The sequence below is a fragment of the Neofelis nebulosa genome, chromosome 2, assembly GCF_028018385.1.
Source record: "Neofelis nebulosa isolate mNeoNeb1 chromosome 2, mNeoNeb1.pri, whole genome shotgun sequence".
Lineage (NCBI taxonomy): Eukaryota > Metazoa > Chordata > Mammalia > Carnivora > Felidae > Neofelis > Neofelis nebulosa.
The window spans coordinates 72,103,200-72,123,731 of NC_080783.1; the positions used below are offsets into that span (position 1 = coordinate 72,103,200).

At 39.7% G+C, this 20,532-nt stretch overlaps 1 protein-coding gene across 8 annotated transcripts in view; it reads left to right on the forward strand.

Moving 5' to 3' along the window:
- The window catches only part of RBMS1 (RNA binding motif single stranded interacting protein 1), a 221,000-nt gene that overhangs the window by 118,737 nt on the left and 81,731 nt on the right, over window positions 1–20,532 (forward strand). For 6 of the 8 annotated variants that reach the window (XM_058715167.1, XM_058715171.1, XM_058715173.1 and 3 more), the window contains one exon: window positions 8,810–8,985. In XM_058715167.1, the coding sequence (XP_058571150.1) occupies window positions 8,810–8,985 (176 nt within the window). The remainder of the gene's footprint in view (window positions 1–8,809; window positions 8,986–20,532) is intronic. The other 2 variants (XM_058715168.1, XM_058715172.1) reach the window with 1 other exon arrangement.

Below are 20,532 nucleotides of genomic sequence, written 5' to 3' on the forward strand. Positions count from 1 at the left end.
AAATAACCAGCGTTGGTGAGGATGTAGGGAAAAGGGAATCCTCATGCAGTATTAGTGGAAATGTAAATTGGTGCAGCCACTATGGAAAGCCATTTGGAAGTTTCTCAAAATACTAAAAATAGAAGTACCATTTGATCCGGTAATTTTGCTTCTGGATATTTACCTGAGGAAAACAAAAATGCTAACTTGCAAAGGTGTATCGTGCACGCCTGTGTTTATTGTAGCATTATTTACAATAGCCAAGGTATGGAACCAAGCTGAGTGGGCATCAGTAGATGAATGGAAGAAAATGTGATACGCATGTGCACACACACACACACACACACACACACACACACAAGAATATATTATTCAGCCTTAAAAAAGAATGAAAATTTGGCATTTGTGACAATATAGATGAACTTAGAGGGTATTATGCTGAGGGAAATAAGTCAGAAAGACAAACACCATGATTTCACTTGTATGTGAAATCTAAAAAACAAAATGTATGAACAGACAGACCGAAAAACAGAAGAAAACTCATAAATGTGAAGAACAAAATGTTAGTTACCAGATCAGAGGCAGGTGGGGGATGGGTGAAACAGGTGAAGGCAATTTAAGAGGTACATACTTCCCATTATAAAGTAAATACATCGTGATGACAGATACACCATAGGGAATATAACCAGCAATCTTTTAATAACATTGTGTGGTGACATATGGTAACCACACTTATCCTGGTGAGCATTGTATAGTGTCAAATCACTATGTTGCATACCTGAAACTAATATAGTGTTGAATGTCAACTATACCTCAATAATAAAAATTAAAAAAAAAAAACATATTATAAAAAAAGTTTTCCCTTCCTGATGAATGTATTTTCTGGTAGGGAAGTTTTGAGCTGATTGCCTAAGCTCCTCACTTACTTTCTTGTCCCTACAGTTTTCTGGTGAATAAGTTACATCCAATGCCTCCAGTCTGTCTAAAAGACTGTTTTTTTAAGAGCAGTTTTAGGTTTACACAAAATTGCAAGGGAAGTACCCAGATTCCCTGTATACTCCTGCCCCCACAAATGTATAGCCTCCTCCATTATCAGCATCATTCACCAGAATGGTACTGTTTTTTTCCCCAAGGGTGAATCTGCATAAACACATCAGAGTCACTCAAAGCGTTCAGAGTTTACCTTAGGGTTCACTGCTGGTGTTGTACATTCTATGGGTTTGAACAAATGTATAATGATATGTTTCTCCCATTTACTATCATGTAAAAGAGTTTCATTAACTAAAAAAATCCTCTGTGCCTGTATATCCCTCTGTCCTACCAACCCCAGGCAACCACAGATCTTTTTTCTTGTCTCCATTGTTTTGCCTTTTCCAGAATGTTACATAGGGGGAACCATATAAAATGTGGCCTTTCAAATTGGCTTCTTTCCCTTAGTAATATGCATTTAAGGTTCCTGCATGTCTTTCATGGATTGATAACTCATGTCTTTTTAGCACTGAATAATGTTCCATTGCCTGGACATACCACAGGTACATCCTTCCACTTACTGAAGGGGATCTTTATTGCTTCCACGTTTTGACAATTGTGAATAAAGCTGCTATATTTGTCTGGTGCAGGTGTTCGTGTGGGCATAAGTTTTCAACTCCTTTAGGTAAATACCAGGAAGCACAATTGCCAGATGGTATAATGAGAGTGTGTTCAGTCTTGTAAGAAACTGTCAAACTGTCTGCAGAGTGGCTATACCATTTTGCATTCTTGCCAGCCTGTGCAAGAATTCCTGTTTCTCCATGTGCTCCCCAGCGTCTGGTGTTGTCAGTGTTCCAGATTTTTGCCATTCTAATAGCTATACGCTGGTATCTTTATATTGTTTTAATTTGCAGTTCCCTGTTAACATAAGATGTGGAGCATCTTTTCATATGCATATTTTCCATTCGTATATCTTCCTTGGTAAGGTTTCTGTTAAGACCTTCACCCCATGTACTAGGTTGTTTGTTTTCTTATTGTTGAATTTTAAGAGCTCTTTATATATTTTGGATAACAGTCCTTTATCAGATCTGTCTTTTGCAAATATTTTCTCTCATTCTGTGGCTTGTCTTCTCATTCTTTGATTTTTCTTTGCAGCACAGATGTTTTTAATTTTAATGAAATCTACCCTATCAGTTAACTTATTTCATGGAGTCTGTCTTCATATAATACCTAAAAAGTTATCACTATACCTGAGGTCATCTAGGGTTTCTCCTGTTATTTTCTAGGAGCTTTACAGATTTGCATTTTAAATTTTGGAAGGGTTTAAGGTCTGTATCTAGATTCATGTTTTTGTTTTTGTTTTTTTTAATGTTTGTTTACTTTGAGGGAGAGAGAGCGAGGGAGGTGCAGACAGGCTCCCAAGAAGGCTGCACTCTGTCAGTGCAGAGATGGATCCAGGGCTCCGTCTCATGAACCATGAGATCATGAGCTGAGCCAAAATCAAGAGTTAGCCGCTTAGCAAACTGAGCCACCCAGGCATCCCTAATTTGCATGCAGACATCCCATTGCTCCAGCACCATTTGTTGAAGAGACAACATTTGTTGAAGAGATCTTTTGCTCCATCATACTGCCTTTGCTCTTTTGTCAAAGATTTGTTGACTGTATTTACGGGGGTTTCATGCTGGTTTTTAGCTTTCTGCCCCTTTATAAACACTGTTACAAACCCTGGAAGGAACAAATAGCACAAGAACTCTGGTGTGTTCCTTGGCCCAGAGTTCTCAGTAGGCAACTTGGGCATCTGTGGTGTTCTTGGCAGAACCTTGGAGAGAACCAAACAACTGAGCTGATTTGCATGCTGGAGCACAAACCAGATCTTTAAGAGATATTTGGATGATAAGGAAGCTAGTTTTTGTTTTGTTTTGTTTTGTTTTGTTTTGTTTTGTTTTGTTTTTAATGAGATCTTAAAGAAAATTTGACCTCAGAATTCACACACCATATCTAGGGTATGTTTTCTACCGTGGATTTTCAACACCTGCCTGTTCGTTCTTCTTAACCTCCTTCACAAACACCACCTCCACCCCTAAAAGCCTTTCTATGCTGTTGTTGTTGTTGTTTTTATTTATAAGTACTTTTCTCTTTGTTTATTTTCACTTCTGCAACATGGTCTCTGTCCATTCATTCAGTCATGTTGTATACAACAGATATTTATCTTATTCAATGCAAGTTTTAAATTTGTTTCTTTTATCCGAAGCCTAAGGAAATGATGCTTTATTCATGGACTTAGGTAAGGAGATTTCTATGCAAAGAACGGGGCTTTACATGCAAGAATCAGTTTGATTAGTGTCTTGGAGAATACTAATTGTGAAGTATATTGGAGATTTTTATTTTTAGATTTTACTTTAATAGCTAACACAAAAACATGGCCCTCTCCTTTTTAAGCATAATCCAAGAAAGAACTAGTGAATAAATCTGTTGCTCAGATTCATAGTCTTAGAGGCTACAAAGCTTGTTTTCAAAGAAGGGACACTGGCTCTAGGAAAACCAGTTTCATTAACTAATTAGCCATGTGATTTCAAGCCCTGATATCCTGGCATCAAATGGGACTAATTGATATTTGCCCTTTGGCTGTCTCTCCCACATTATGGAGAAGTAGGAGCCTGCGTGTGTGAAGGGGCCCTATCGCTGTTCATTAATATAGGTGATCTTTCACATCCTGGCCTACCCGGAAGAGCATCTGCTTCCTGGCCAGTTTCTCCTCTCTCACTAATTCACCTCCCACTTCTCAGCTGTGTGTACTTTCCCAGCTCCCTGTGCCAGGAACTTTATCTCTGACAGCCACTATTCCTGGCCCTCTTTGAGCCAGTCAGATGTCTAAAAGGAAACGGAGAAAATACCCTAACTGGTGAAACTGGCCCATTTGGATGCTCCTCCTCCCCCTTCGATAGTTCCCTTAAATTGTTAAGTTTCTTTTATACCTTGAAAGCTTATGGAGCAGAGGAGCAGAACCAGTGTGTGGAGTTAGTGTGGTATGTAGTGTCTTTACATGGTACTCAGTTCACGTCAGGTTTGATAACGTGCTGTTTCCTGGTGGAAAATGAGACTGTTCCATAACTTCTGTCGGCTCTCAGGAGCAACTGTAATGGTTATGCTGCTTCTGGATTGTAGTTGATGTGTTGTTTGGGGTGGTGATGGTGGTGGTGTTGTGTGCATTCGTGAGCCTGTATGCGCAGGGGGTGGCAGGATGGAGATAGGGCTTATGGGTTTTGGATCATAGCCTCTGTAAGCTATAAGGATGATAGCCTTAAAGAAGCCTTGAAGGCAATTAAGAGGTAGATTCTAGGTTTCCCTTCAGAATGTACTGGAGTCCCCAGGGAAGTTAGAAAATAAGGGGGAAGGGAAGATGACTGCAGTTGTGAGGTTGGTGGGAGCACAATTCTTGTAGCCTATTAGTATTAGGGAGGAAACGAGGCAATAGAATTATAATGTCAGATTTTCATTTTTATTCATTATCTTTGCTGAGCAGAAATCTACAACAATGCATGATTACTAAATATTTTAGGTCATACATGGTGAGTTTTGCCTTTTTTTTTGTAAACACCCTTTAGACTTTTTTATATACAGAAGAGTGTGCTTAGTGTGGCGTTGGAGTGGGGGTGATGTGATGGAAAGGGAAATAGATTCATTTGCTGTGTGTGTAGTTGCCATGTGCCTGTTGTTGATCATCCTGTGTGAGGGTGGGAGACCAATGGGCCTTCCTGGTGGGATGGCGGCCTCAGAGCCATCTACTCAGGAAGTCCTCCCTGATTGCTGACAAGCACTCTTCCCGCTGGTGCCCATGCTCGCTCCTGCAGGGAGTACAGTGAGGGTCTGCATGCACAGCCATTCCGCTTGTTCACCAACTTTGTTTCTCTCTCAATTTTGGCATGCAAATTAAGCCCAGGTAATGTTGCTGTGAAAACTAAATTAGTTTGTTTTCCCTGCTCTTGGATAGAGAACTTGATGGGTAGCTTGTTGACCTGATATGAAGCAGTGAAATTAGGCCAGAGAAGGCTGAGCTAGACGGCAAGGCTCTTGTGGGATGGGTCAGCGCTTACCTGTGGTCAGCCAGCCACCCACCCAGTTCCTTAATTAGGTCCAATTTGTATAAATTAGCGACATCCAAGGGGACAGGGGATGGGGACAGAGTCCTTGTCAAATTCCAGGGAGTGGGGGTTTTGAGAGGCAAAATATAAAAAGACAACCAGTAATGAAAACGGAGTTTGGTAAAATACCATCTGTTGGTAAGCATTTTTTTTTAATATATTTTTTTAAGTTTACTCTGTGTGATTGAGCACATAGCTACAGTGTCACTGTTTTCAATTGATCAGAGCTCTGAAGTTGTGCTTAAAGACTTGTCAGTGTTTACATTTCAATTGCGTTTTAATCTGGGAGCCGGAATGTAAGTCTTCCCTGGTTAAGTCTAGCTGTTCTAAAATGCTGACTCTGGTATTCAGCTGTAATGTGCTGTAGCTTTCAAAAATTTTTTTGCAGAATTCTTTTGTTAATGAAAATATAAAGTAGAATTTTAAAAACTAACCTTTTAGATGCTGACTTTGTTAAACACACGCACACACAAGCTACCTGTGTACTCATTAAATTAACTTAAGGGCACCTTTGTCTTTCTCAAAAAAAAAGAAATATATATAATATATTTTATTATATATATATAATATATAATATTATATATTGTATATTATATATAATATATATATTATATAATATTATAATATTATATATAATATATAATTATATATAATTATATAATTATAATATATATAATATATATATATATTATATATATATGGCCACCAGTGGTATTAGAAACTTGAATTTAATATTTTACATTGCAGGAAGAATGGGCACAGAAAAATGAAATAATACAAATAGCACATTTAGGATATAGACGGTTCTGGTGTACCATGTAGAGTACTGTTTGAGGGCTCTGGCTTTGTTGTCCATTAGACCTGGGTTCACATTCTAGCCCTGACGTCCAACCCCTATTGAGACTCAAGTTTCCTATTCTGCAAATAAACCCAGCTTTTTTATGTTTGAATTTTCTTCTTTATACATGTGTCCAGTTGTCATTAGGATTTAAGTTGTTAATTTCTACGCGTTTTATAAACCTAATCTTTGATCTAAAATTTTCTACACCAGAAAATAGAACATTGGCAACCTAGAACAATTGAATGCTTCCCTCTTCCGGGTATCTTGGTCTGTCTTCAGCTAGTTCTGAGAAATGATTGATATCAGGATAACGTTTGAATTTGAACTTGTTCTGTATAAGATTCACCAGAGGGCATTCCCCCTCAGGGCGCATTCAGAAACCCCCTTCTCCCACCTGGGATCAGAATGTTAGAGACTTTCTTCCACCACTGGACAGACTAGAGGGGAAGCAGGGAGGGACAGGCTGTATAGGCTCCACACCGACTTCCCAGAGTGAGAAAATATTACTGTAATAAATAGGGAGGCCCGTCAAAGACATATTAAATCAACTATGTAAATTCCAAGATGTAAATTATGGTTTTGCTTCTGCCAAAAATAAATACGTAAATAAAAACCTACTCCTTTCATGTCCAAATAATCTCTCACTAAATCATACCCCCAAATGTGTCTTTTACTTCTGCAGGTCCACACCTGGCACTCCACTTTCCCCCCTAGAGAAGAGGTTAGAGCCGATGCAGACTTGGCATGCAGTCCTTAAGCCATCTGATGGTTCATTTGCTTCATGTTGGTGTGATGCCCCAGAGGGGTGGGGGTGGAGCGGATCCACGGCTTCTTGCAGACTTGTCCAAGGCTGATCCCAGGTGACCATGTTTCATCCCCCACCAGCTGCACTGAACATACTGGGTCCTACTGTGAGTGACCGTGTGTTTTGTGGCAAGGACAGGTTCTCCGACATTGATCAAAGACGATTGAAGAAAAAATTCAGCCTTGCCTAGCTAAAAGTTCTTTGTACAAATCAAAGGCTCGGGACAGGGAGGCAAATGTGTGTCTCACTTCCCCGCACCTCTGTACTTGACTGAAGTGAGAAATAGGGGGTGCCTGGCTAATTGCAAGTAGCAGCTCGCACAAGTTGTATCAAGTGATTTTGGAGAAGGAACACAGGCCTTTGTGTGGCACGCCTGGGAGATGTGAGGTGCCACCTGAGGCAGAGCAAGGGACAGGCTTACTCTTTGTTTTACTTCTAGAAAGCAGAGTCTTTATCCCCTAGAGAAAAACCAGAGATGAGAGAAAAGGATGGGAGTTCAACTGCTTCTTACGGGCATAACTCAAATACATTTGCTAGGATATGATCTCGGGTATGTTTTTTCTTGGGTTAAGCAGCTTGGATATTCCCAGTTCAAGTTCAGCCTTCATTTGTACACTGACTATTGTTAACCCTTCTTGCTATTGTCCTTCTAAAAGAGAATCGCTTGAGATCAAGCGGTGTTTGGACTTCATAAAAATCTTGGCAAGGCCCCTGGGCAGTGAGAAGAAAAAAAAAAATACATAGTATGGGAATGAAGAAACGGTTACATTTGTAGATTAATGAAGACCCCGGTGTATGGGATACTGTGGAGTCAGGACAGTCATGGCAGAAACTGGGTGCAGAGCCAGATACCTGTAGTGAACAGGTGAGATTGCCGACAAGGTAGCAAGGTGACATTTATCGCAAGGAGTCTTCTGCTTTCGAACTTTCCAAAGTGGGATTTAATCGTGTCTTAGAGGTGTGCCTAAAATTTTTGTTTGTGGTTGTAAAAATCAAGCTGTAAGATTTGAAAATATTTTTAATATCTAGGGACTAATTTTATATTTCAAACTGTTACTCAGTATAAGTAAAGTCCTTAGGTTAGTCTATTTATCATTTAGATGTGAGGTGACAAAATTCCTGTCCGGGTCTGAAACTGCTGAGCATTTGCTTTGAGGACACTTCGGGGTGTGCTCACTGCCGTCTCAGACTGAACCATTTAACTTCCTCAAAAGTCATGTGTGTGGCACAGGGGCAGAGAAGTGTGGTGTCTTTCGATTGGTTGACAGAGAATTATCTGGTGCGAGTGGTTTCAGACAGTCTTCCTAGGTGCCTACTGATTGTGAAACCACACTGAGCCCTAGGTTCAGGCTTTACCCAAGTTCTGTTCCTTGCTGCGCGACTTGGGAAGGTTTCCAGCTACCACACCGTTCTCACAGGGGTTAAATTTCACAGGCTTAGCCAGAGCGAAAGGCAGCATGCCTGTGAATCTTACAGAGCGAAAGGCAGCATGCCTGTGAATCTTAATCCAAATGTCTCAGTGGAGCTGTGTGCCAGACTTAGAACGAGGTGCAGGCTTCCTTATTTCAGCATTGTGATTGAACTCAAACTTTCTTACACTCGAAGAGTCATCTTTTTCCCCCAAGACTCTTAATAAAATTATCGGCAACTTTCAATCAAATGTTATTCAGAATTTGAAAACCTTTTCAAAAGTCTAGTGACTTCTGAATTACTAGAAAATTACGGTACAGTAAAATGATTATTATCATACAACTTCATGCAAGTTAATTTAGAGTCTCAGTAGATGTGTTCCTTAAAATGTGTGAATACGTTAATCTTACATAAATTTAGTCCTATTCAAGGGACACATGGAGAACATTCTACTGAATAAAATTCTACAATTCATTGCATGTTGAAGGAGAGGGCTTTTTCTGTATAATGGAGAGACTTTTTTAAGGTGTAAATTAAAATATATATATTAAAGTCGCTTAAGATGATCTGTATGTGTATTCTGTTGCGGAGCTCTTATAGCCTCTGAATGGTGCTAAATACCTTGCAGCTAGTGTTCTGACACTCCTCATCTTTGTTTCTCAGCAGTCTCTGGTCCCAGCCCACCCCATGGCCCCTCCCAGCCCCAGCACCACCAGCAGTAATAACAACAGCAGCAGTAGCAGCAACTCAGGATGGGACCAGCTAAGCAAAACGAACCTCTATATCCGGGGACTGCCTCCCAACACCACGGACCAGGACCTGGTGAAGCTGTGCCAGCCGTAAGTACCGGTTACTCTTGGTTGTTTTTAGCTGATAGATATTTCTTTTATCCTTTATCGTATTCTAAAGTGACATCGGTTGTGTTAAAGGAGAGGTTTAGTACAAGTGTAAATCCTCATTATCGGCAAAATGACAGTTTCCAAGTTCTAAGTCTTTGGACACAGCATTAACATCAGCAAAATGCCTGTGTAACAAAATAAACTGGAACACCTTCGCAGTAGAATTGGACTTCATTGGCATATGAGAAGTAAAATGAGAATTTTTTTCAAAACGTATGGCTGGATCCTTTTTAGGACTGCTCATTTTTTTGAGGAAGCATCTGTGGAGGCCGGTCTATCCCATAACAAGAGAAACTTCAGCTGTTACTGTTTGTCGGAAAGGTAGTTACCATCTAACTGTGTTTTAAGCGTGTGTAAGAGTTAATTTTGGCCAGGAAATAATAGTGTGTTCTCACTAGCACCTGCAGCTTTGTGGTCTGGGTTGTTCACCCTTATCTCTTTGGGAATTCTTGCTTCCAGAATTCCGATTTCTCTTCTCACTGCCGCCCTTTCTGAGTCTTGTGAAGAAATGTGTTCGTGTGCATGAAGTTCTGAAGTAAATATGCATTATATGCTAATGTGGTCGATGAACAGAATATAAATATGTTGCTTTGCTGCAAATTACGTTAACTCACTAAGTAAGAAAGCGCTAATTTAAATCAAGGAGCCAGAAGCAGTATACAGAGTGCAGGGATCATTGTGTAAAGACTAATCACTTTGAGCTATAAAAGCCTACACAAACAACATCTTTTATTTACCCAAAGACAGTAATGTCCCCTTACAAAAAAGGAGTTTTACATAACTGCGGAAGAAAATGTCCACTTGAGAATGGTTTCTGTTCCCTGAAAAACATTCCCATTTCTAAACATCTGATTAATGGCATCTCATTTCTGTTGTCTTGGGTAAAATACAGATATATTACTTATCATTTTAAGAAAAAAAAAATGTTTCAGAACTTGAGCAGTATTTCCAAACTGGAACTAAAAGTAACATCTGGCCTTCCATAAGGAGGTGGTGGTGGTTTTGCTTTGTTTTGTTTTTAGAGAGGAGGGTGGGGTGGTGGGTGGTAGTTCTTCAGGGTCTGGAGGGTTTCTCTAAGGCCACCACTCCCAGCACCCTCCCTGTGCCTTTCCTGGGTTACCCTTTTGATCAGCCTTCTTGGACTTTGACTGAAGCCCTTTGCTTTAGGGGCAGTGAAATAATGAAATAATGTCCTGTGCTAGGGACTCCTCCGAAGGCCAGTCCAGCCCGTGGGGTTTGTCATTCCTGGCCAGAGTCAGAGGGAACTTGGCCAGGCGTGCCCTGCCCCATTGCAGCTGTTCGAGACCACAAATAGGCCTTTTGCTATCTTGTCTGCTGCTCGTCTTTACTGGCGTCTTCTTATGCTTTTGCAGCATAATTACAGGTAGATAGAGCGCCATAAAGTCTAAGGAGCTAAAAATATAACTGGAGGAAACAAAAGAATGAAGCTAGCCCTCCAGTTCTTGGGTATAAGAGGAGAGAGGACTTCAAAAGACAAATAGTTCCTCAGCTAGTTCTGAATCATGTAAGGTGAGTTTTAATATCAAGGGGACAGAGGTTAAATAACCATAAAATAATAGAGGAATGCCATGTTTTATGCATAGTAAGTATGTACTTGAAAAATTAGGCCAGGGGCGCCTGGGTGGCGCAGTCGGTTAAGCGTCCGACTTCAGCCAGGTCACGATCTCGCGGTCCGTGAGTTTGAGCCCCGCATCAGGCTCTGGGCTGATGGCTCGGAGCCTGGAGCCTGTTTCTGATTCTGTGTCTCCCTCTCTCTCTGCCCCTCCCCTGTTCATGCTCTGTCTCTCTCTGTCCCAAAAATAAATAAAAAAAAAAAAAAAAAAAAAAAAAAAAAGAAAAATTAGGCCAGTAATTTTTTTTAATTGAGTCAAATCATATTCCAGGTGCAGTAGAAGATCATTTTCTCACTCTTCCTAGACAATTCACTCCTTTTTTTTGTTCTTGGTCTCTTTAATGTGTGTGAATTATCTTAATGTGGTTCACTCTCTTCGCTATTATCAATAACAGCAATAAACATTTGCCACTGTCACTCCTTCCTGTTATCGGCAAAACCCCTGGTTTGATACTTAACTCTGATGATAGTGCTCCTGATATGTTTTATACAGAGGCAAGACATACATACGCCAGTATCTGCTGAGAGCTTCATTCCATTTACCACAGAGCCTCTGAAAAGTACCAGTTTGACTTGCTGACGATTTTGTGTCTTAGAATGTAGAGAGAGAGAAAAAAGGGCATTCCTGTTCTGGATTTAATTGTTTCCAATAAAGAATACTAGTTGGTGACATGGAAGTGACTCATCCTATGGGAAAAGTGACTCATCCACAGCCTAAAAAACCCAGTGGACATAATTAGAGATTTTTTAGAAAGTAGGTATCAAAACTTCTCAGAAAAGATGGGTGTAAATTCATAAGTCTAAAAATGAAAAAATGTTTTAGAATTAAAAATTTAGCACTATATTTATAAATTGACCCTAAGGGATGAACTGCAGGAGGGGCAACAATTGAAACAAGTAACTTGGGGGGCTTATTTTAGAGTATTATCCAACAGAAAGACGGGAAAAGATATCTAAGAATGTTTGTAGTAGTGACCTAGTTCCATACAAACAATGCACAAGTCTAAGACAAGAATGATATAAGGGCTGTGAGAACAGGAGAGGAAAGCAAAAAATATTTTTAAAAAGCTATGTTTGGAGTCGAATATATACATGCTATGTTAGAAGAAACGAGAGTAAGAAAGCAGCCTCACCCCCAGTCAGAGAGAGACTCCTGACCCTGGAAAGTATAGATCAACATGGTCACGGGACAGGGCTCAGACTGGAGGGAACTGGTTACGGATGGAGACCTGCATCAAGAACCAGGCAGAGATGTGCCTGGCCATAGTGGTAAGGCGATAGGGGTTGAAAGTAGATACATTTTCCAGGAGTATTAAATGAGAAAAGCAGACCAGGTAACTTCTAAGTTGTGGCAGGTGCGTAGGAAATCTGGTTGGAGCCTCGTGACTATTGCAGGCTGCTGCAACTTTGCTTCTGTTTCTGAAAGGTTATCTGCTCGGAAAGTACATCAGCACAGTTAACAAGCAAGCTTAGGAAATGGGATGATCTGAGTAACAGAAGGGATTAATCTATTACCCTGTGACCTTCAGACGGTCTTAATTCCCTCCCTTCTCTAACATCCAGCCAAACAAATACTTTGCCTGACTTTGTTATCATTTTATTTCTCTCATTCAGACTTCTCAGGTGATTTTTCGAGACAGATGGGCTGAGGGCTCTTGTCGCTTCCACTTTCTTGCTACCTTAACCCTTTGCATTTTGCCTTCACGTTCTAAAAGGAAGCTGCACCGGCATCTTCTATCTATCTTATTTTCTCTGGCTCTTTTCTACCCTTGTCCACTTCTACTCAACTTTTTGCTCTTTTGATTTTACTTTTTGGCTCATTCTTCTATAGCCTCATCTTCTTGTAAGGCCACTATTTTCTACACATTTTCCACTCTCATATTATCACCTCAGATTCAACACTATCTCCTTCCTCTCCAAGCTATCACATTTCTAAATTTACTCTTCTCAACTTGAAGCTTTGGAGCAGTGGTGACTATTTCCCATTACCCTTTCAGTCACCAAGTCCTGCAGATTCTATGACCTTTCTTCCTTCTCACTGCCAGAAGAATTAAATGTTTTCTTCCCTCCCCCCCACTCCCACATTGTGACAAGTGAGAATGATTTGCTCCTGCTGCTGCCTCACCTCAGGGGCCTCCCCGTTTCCCTTTTTTGATTCTTCAAGGCTAAGTCAAGCCCATCCTGCCTCCTTCATGCTTGGACCATACTAAACTTTTATGTGTCACTTCCTCACAGTCAGCCATCTTTATACTGTTCTGTTCTCCAAGAGCCTGTTCCACTGTTCAGCAGTGTATCTATGATAGATGTGATGCTGACAGTGTATCTTTTTTTTTTTAAAGATTTTATTCATTTATTTTTGTAAGTAAACTCTCTACCCAACATGGGACTTGAACTTACGACCCTGAGATCAACAGTCACATGCTCTACCAACTGAGCCAGCCATGTAACCCCAGTGTGTCATCTTCATAGATTTCTCACCTGTATTATAAAATCATGGAGGTCAGTATGGCAAGTGTTTGGTACCCTAGAGTTCCCAACCACAGTGGTAGGCAAGTACCTAATTCTCAGTTAGGAGCCAGTAAAATGGGTCAAATATGGCTTATATCACGAAGTTGTGATTAGGATTAAATCAAGTAATTTGAGGAATGGAGCTGGTCCGCTGCCTAGAACACAGTCGTCATTGAGCAAATATTAGTCTCCCTCATGCCCATGCCTTTATTCCTCACAACCCTAACTAGTAGAATAAACTTAAATTATATGTAATCCTACATTTAAAACTAAGGGTGGAAAAAAAACGACAAACAGCTTTTCTGATCCTGAAGTCTGCAAAAGCCAGGGAAGTGGGTTATGTTAACATAGTTAACATAACTGCCCGCCTCCTTCTTGAGGCTCTTTTTTTTTTGGCACTTAAAAAAGACTGGTTTCGGTTTCATGATTTATTTCTTGTCTTAATAATGACTATAGCATGTAAAATTTTCCATTGTGTCCAAACTATCTTTTTTTAAGATTTAGAAAGTATTTGTATGTAAGCTTTGGTATAGTTCTTCCTGGTTTGCAGCAGGAGTAGATGTGTGAGTCTCTGTTGGCTGTGGTTAGGTAGCTTAGAGGTTACTGTGGTATTGACATCTCATGAAAAGGTCTGGAAAACTCAGTGTATCCACAACTTATTTTGAAGGAGAAAGAGTCTATTGATACTAAAACAAAAGAGGAGGTATTGGGGTGCCTGGATGGCTCAGTCACGTAAGCATCAGATTTCGGCTTAGGTCATGGTCCCATGGTTTGTGGGTTCAAACCCCACTTTGGGTTCTGTGCTGACAGCTCGGTGCCTGGAGTTTGCTTCAGATTCTATGTCTCCTTCTCTCTCTGCCCCTCTCTTGCTCATGCTCTGTCTTTGTCTCAAAAATAAACAAACATTAAAAAAATGATAAAGCAGCCTTGCAAATAAAGGCAAATATACTATTAAAAAAAACCAAAACAAACAAATGAACAAAAAACCAAAAGATATTTCCACTCCTCTTATGTATCCTTTCTTTCATTCCCAAACCAATCTTGGTCAGCCATTATTTTTGTCCTTTCTTTCAATAGATATCTAATGCATGTCAAAGTGCAATAAAACATGATTTCAGTGTAAATGTGAAATTAAGTCTAACTTACAATATTATAGCCTGTTACTAATTAAAAGGAAATGTTTTTTTTTAATGTCATCCATGTCCCTGGTTGTAATACCCAATACTTTTTATTTCCCGTCCCTTTGTTTTCTGTTTTCTGCAAGTTTGCCGTATTTTTTTTCAAATATAACTTTTACAAAGGCAAAACAGAGAAGCAAGATGGTCCACAAAGGTAGACATAAACAACCAACCCTAATGAAAACAGAACAAAGTTAATGTTGTAAGGAGTGCGATGTTCTGTGAGAAGTCAGAGGAAGGCTTTGTTCACCTTACTGCCAGGGAATTGGGATTGCTTTCAGGTAGAAGGCGTCTCGACTTTAAAGGACAGGGAAGATTTCATGCAGCGTGGAATAATAGTCCTCCAGGCCTCAGAAAGAGCCCAAGAGGTGGGACAGCACTTGGGTGTTTAAGAGAGCACTGGGGCGCCTGGGTGGCTCAGTCGGTTGAGCTTCCGACTTTGGCTCAGGTCATGATCTCACCGTCTGTGAGTTCGAGCCGTGCGTCAGGCTCTGTGCTGACAGCTCAGAGCCTGGAGCCTGCTTCGGATTCTGTCTCCCTCTCTCTCTAACCCTCCCCTGCCTCTGTCTCTCTCTCTCTCTCTCAAAAATAAAAAATAAAACATTAAAAAAATTTTTAAAAAAGAGCACAATGTGTAGCTGTCATTCAACAATTACTAGTTGGCAAGGCTTCTGGTGACCAGAGTGGAGAGTGTGGGTAAAGACGAAAATGGGGCTGGAAGTACAGGTTGGGGGCATATTGTTAGACCTTGAATAATAGGCTAAAAAATTTGGTGTTTATTCTTCAATTACAAAGTGCATGTAATGGAAGAGAAGCATAATCCAGTGAGTTGTTTTGTTTTTTCTCTCTCTCAGAATTATAATTCTACCAGAAGTAGGAAGGTTGGCTTGGAGGAGGAGACTCTTATAGGTGAGAGATGATGCAGCCCTGACTTAGGGCAGTGGTAGGAAATGAGAAGAGGAGAAGGTACTGGAACTGCATAGGAGATAGGAATATCAGGACTTGAGCATGATTAAAAATGACTGTAAGATTTTAGCTCTGAATAAAGGGAAAACTTGAGTTGTATTAAGTGAGAGAAAAAGCACAGGAAAAAAAACTAGGGCAACTATCAGGAAAATGGGCAACTTGAAACTTTTATATTATTTCCCTATACATCTTTATCTCTGTAACTCTAAATTTTTTTTTTTAGAAATCTATCTGCTAAAGGTGTTTTTCCTCTACAAATGGAGTAATCATCCCTTTAATCCAAAATGATTAGGTTACTTTTAGGGTAAAAACTAAAAGCGACTCATTCTGTGATGAATATTAATCAACTTTTACCCAATAATGTTACCTTTGGTCTGTACTCTGAAAGTAACAACGGGCCTGCTAGATCTAATACCCTGAAATCCCAGGTAAATATGAAATCTTCTGAAATTTACAGAAATGACATGAAATGAGAAGGACCCTAAATTCAAAACAATGATCCTGTGATGAAGTAGGAAAAATCATTCCATCCAAAAGAGAGCTGGTTCTCACTTCCACATTGAGGAGAGACTGTTGAGCCAGGTGATCCAAGGTCATTCAGGTATTCCCAAATGACTCAGTCCAAGAAGCCTGAACATACCGAGTTACTGCATTTTTTAAGAGAAGAAACGCTCACGCGGTGCACTCTCTCTCTCTCTCTCTCTCTCTGTCTCTCCCTCTCTCTTCCTCTCTATCCCTCTCTCTGCCTCTGTCTCCACATATGGATTCTATACTGGAATATTCCGATAGCTATACAGACATGAAAGACCCAGACCAAAGGTTTTATTGCCTACATTAAGCATCATTCCAAAGTCAGGCGTGTGAGTCTCCCAAACGCAAAGCTCTTGATGTAGGGCTAAATTAGAAGCTGATACAAGGAGATGATCTCTCTTTAATGTATAATTTACTCTTTAAGTGTTGTCTTCCAAGCAAGTTGAAGTAGTGTCTTAGTGATTGTGGTGGTGTTTTATGTAACTCACACACACTGAGAATGAAAGACCAACAGATCATTTCTTGTTTGGTATTGTCTATCTCAGACAATTGAGATTTGAACCTGTTGAACTATATTGTATTCGTTGAGCTGTATTGTATTCGAAAGCCATCTGAATTTTTAGTATTTTTTTTAATTGCATTTTACAAGAGTACTGAAAACTGTTATCTAGCAAATTTTTATTTCTCATTCCTTTGAAAGATGAGGAACGAAAAAGAAAAGTCAGCAGAAACAAAGCAGTAGAAAAATACTTGTTCTCTCATTTGGTGCGTCTCTTTAAAAACAGACAAACAAAAAAAAAAAACCTTTCTTTATTCACTGGCACACTTTTTTAAGTAAAATCTTCCCAAAAAGTGAAATTGAGTTATGACGAGTTTTCTGAAGTTAATCATAGAAAATGCATGCCACTTTTGTTTTTATTACTATTGTATAGCTTCTTGACCATATACAGATTTTATTTGTATTATGAATAACAGAATTTCTTTTAAGTTTTAGATGTTTTTGTGCTATAAAACAGCTAATTTTTATCCTCTCAAGAGTTCTTTCTTGGTCTAGAAGATTCTTTTTTTAAAACTTTTTTTTTTTTTAACGTTTATTTATTTTTGAGACAGAGAGAGACAGAGCCTGAACGGGGGAGGGTCAGAGAGAGGGAGACACAGAATCTGAAACAGGCTCCAGGCTCTGAGCTGTCAGCACAGAGCCCGACGCGGGGCTCGAACTCACGGACCGCGAGATCATGACCTGAGCCAAAGTCGGCCGCTTAACCGACTGAGCCACCCAGGCGCCCCTAAAATATTCTTAAAACATAAAATACCAATAGCAATAGTTTCAGGGACTTGGCATTTTTCTATTATTGCTAGCGTAGTAGGATGTCACATAATGAATAACTCAATGAGGACTTACGCTGAGGAACTTGGGCATTTTGATGAAAAGTGTGATCTAAGATGTGAAGTTTTCAGACTTTGTCTCGTCCTTTTAAAGGCATCCCAAATTACTTAGTCAAAATGTTGCATTACTAATTGTAATCTAAGTCTCTCTTTATGGTCAAAATTCCCGTAAGGTTCTGTGTACTCAAAGAGCAAAACACGATGTATTGGAGACTGAGCCAAATTTCATATTTGTGATCTTTTTTTCTAAAAACAGCAGTCAAAACAGATTTGAGAGTTTCAGACCAACAGTGTATTTAACTGAATCATCTCCGTCTTCATTCATCTCTTGGTTTTCTTGTTCAGCATGTTAACTGTTTGATTTCCTTTCATGGTATGAAAGAATTCTGGCATGCACAATAGATCTTTGACATACCAAGACATAGTCTGAAGACTTGGAAATCCCAGAATTTCACAAAAATAATTTCAGCATAAAAAAAAATTCCACACAGGTACCTACTTTCTAGTAGAGATCCATGTCTTTCTTAGACCTCTCTTAGCTCTTCCTTCACTTTTATCATTAGAACTATCAGTTGGTTTTTATTGGGTGGTGGAAATTTTTCAGAAATTAACACAGTATTTAATCCCTTCTTGAGAGTTACTGCTACACAATTAGAACAAAAATCTTGAAATATGGACTGTGGGTGATAGACTACATGACTCACTTCCCTCTGCCTAACCCCTCCATGATTCAAATACACACTGCAGCAAAATTAAAACTAACTATAGGTAAGAGACTTCCAGTTTCATTGTCATGAGTACATGAAACTGCAGATGCTAATTATTGCCAAGTACCTACTGTATGCATATGTTTGATATTTTGGCAGAAAATCTCAGTGATGTCTGTTTTCAAATTTATCTCCAGTGTAACATTGGCTTGGTAAGCATGAGTCTTTAAAGATTTAGCCAATCCTCCTTATTGTCAACTGACATTTTTCTTTAGGATTTCTTTTTGTTATTCCCACACATGATTAAAAGCCGTTCTCCCCTGCATTGCCCAAATACTGCACAAGCTGTCGGCACACCTATTTTAATATTAGTTTTAGCAGCATCTAATTGGGAAGCCAGCACTGAAGATAATGGCCATAACCACAATAATTTTTAAAAGAACAACCACTCCTTCTCTCTGTGAGCAGATGGAATTTGCTTTATGTTCATTCCATGTTCCTTTATAGGAACCTTAGAGTTCTGTAGCAGTAGGCTGGGGTGTTTAAACATCATATGAAAGCGACGATAGTATCATTGGGAATAAAAGCCTCTAAAATCTTGATTTGGGCATTTGTGCTTAGTTTGACTTAGAATTTCTTTATTGGGTTACCACGGATCTTAGAAATCTATAACCTCTTTCTTCACTTTTCCTCATCTTCATTCCACAAATGTCCATGAAAAAAACCCTGTACAGTGTGTAAACACCTGAATGATGCCAGCAGCTAATCTGTGCCAAGTAGTTTGATTATTTAATTGTAAGAACAACTCTCTGAGCAGTAGTAGTATTCTTGTTTTAAAGATGAAGTTGAAAGAGGGTTCTTTCTCTTATGACTCAGGAGTACAGTGAATTTTGGTGGAGCCATGGCTTGCGCTGAGACAGTCTCACTCCAGAGCCCAACCTCTGAACCGCTGTATGTCCTCCCTCCCCAGATACGCTCTAAAGGCCAGTTCATCATCTCCGTCCTCCCTTCCTTAGCATCCATGTTCCTCTGTTTACCACAGGCTACAAAAAGGGCTCCCTTCTCCAGAACCCTAAAAGAGATACACAGCTGTGATAGTTGTAGTAAGATTTTGTTCAAAAAAAAAAATCAGCTTTCCTTAAGTCCACATGAATAGCCAAGAGGGTCAAAGTTCAAAGTAAAGGCAGAGGAGGAATAGTGGAGGAATTCGTTTTTAGAGGAGAAATTCGTTTTTCTTGACATCTAACCAAGTAATCTGTTTTAATGTAGCTAGCTGTACAAAATTCAGCTCCTGGTTAGCTGAAGAGTGTGCAGCTCCCCCAAGATCACACAGCACAGAGGAGGTATGTAATTTGTCATCTGCTTGATGCCTGGGGTTAGCGCATGTACAGAAAGAAACATTCTTTTAGGGACCACTGTCTGACAAATCCAAACAAGATTGTTTTAGATAATAATGGACACAACATAGTGTTATAGTTTTGCTACAAGTATAAACCTCTTTCAAACATAAGACCAAGCCACTTGTGAGGAGAAATTAAACATTTGGAAGTGAGTGGGAAATTCCATTATTTATTAAGCATCATGCTTTTGGTTTTGCTAGATGGTGCCCCAGGCATATTTCTGGCCCTCAAGGAGGTTCTTGTCTCACATAGAAAATAAACTTCACACATCATATGGGCCAGAATGTGATGTATCATGAGAGAGAGAAGAAAGTGCTACAGAAATTATAAAATAGGGAGTGACTGCATGTGGTTTGGGGCATCAGGAAAAGCTTGGCACTTGATCAGAGTGGGAATGAGCAGCTCAAACTCAGGTTTAAAGCCAGAACTAGCCTGGCTGCCTGCCTTTTTTTCACTAGGACCGTACGGTGGGGGATTTTAATGCCAGAGGAAGGCTTGTACCTCACTGGGAAGCTAGGGGATACATGCCGCCTTAGGATTTGCCCTTGATGGAATGTAAAACTGGGAGTGGCTCCAAGGAGGAAGATGATTCAAAGCTGAGTGTAAGATTTTGAGTGTAGGAAACTGGGAGTTTGGTACCATTGCAGATAAAGGGATCAGGAGAAAGAGCTTATTTTTATTCTTGCCTGGAAATTCTCATCCACTCACAGGAAGCTTTTCAGATTGAGTGCCCATTTGCTTTATGAGTTTGTGTGCTTTTGGTGCGGTTATTAAATGGAAATAAATAGTGCATCAGTTCCAAACTAGTGAATCTTCAGTGCAGAAGAGATACTAGTGATTAAACATGTTTATTCATCAGTGGAATCGAGTATAATAGAAACTTTCAATTGATACAGCCCTCATGGTCAACAATAAGGTCTATATATTCCTGCAACATGTAACTGTTTTCTTAAATTTTTCTAGTTGAGTATTAGGGGCTTAAACTTTTTAAAAGGTTGCTTTTTGTTTGATAACGTGCTTTGCCATGCCCTTGATAGGATCATGTGGTTTCATGTTGGAGACTTTAAAGATGAGATTTTTTAAGAGAGATGTGGACTGAGTAGGAGGAGAAGAGGCTGAGTTTCCTTAAATGGGGCATCTAGAATTAGTGAGGAAGTACACTCATAACACAAACAAAC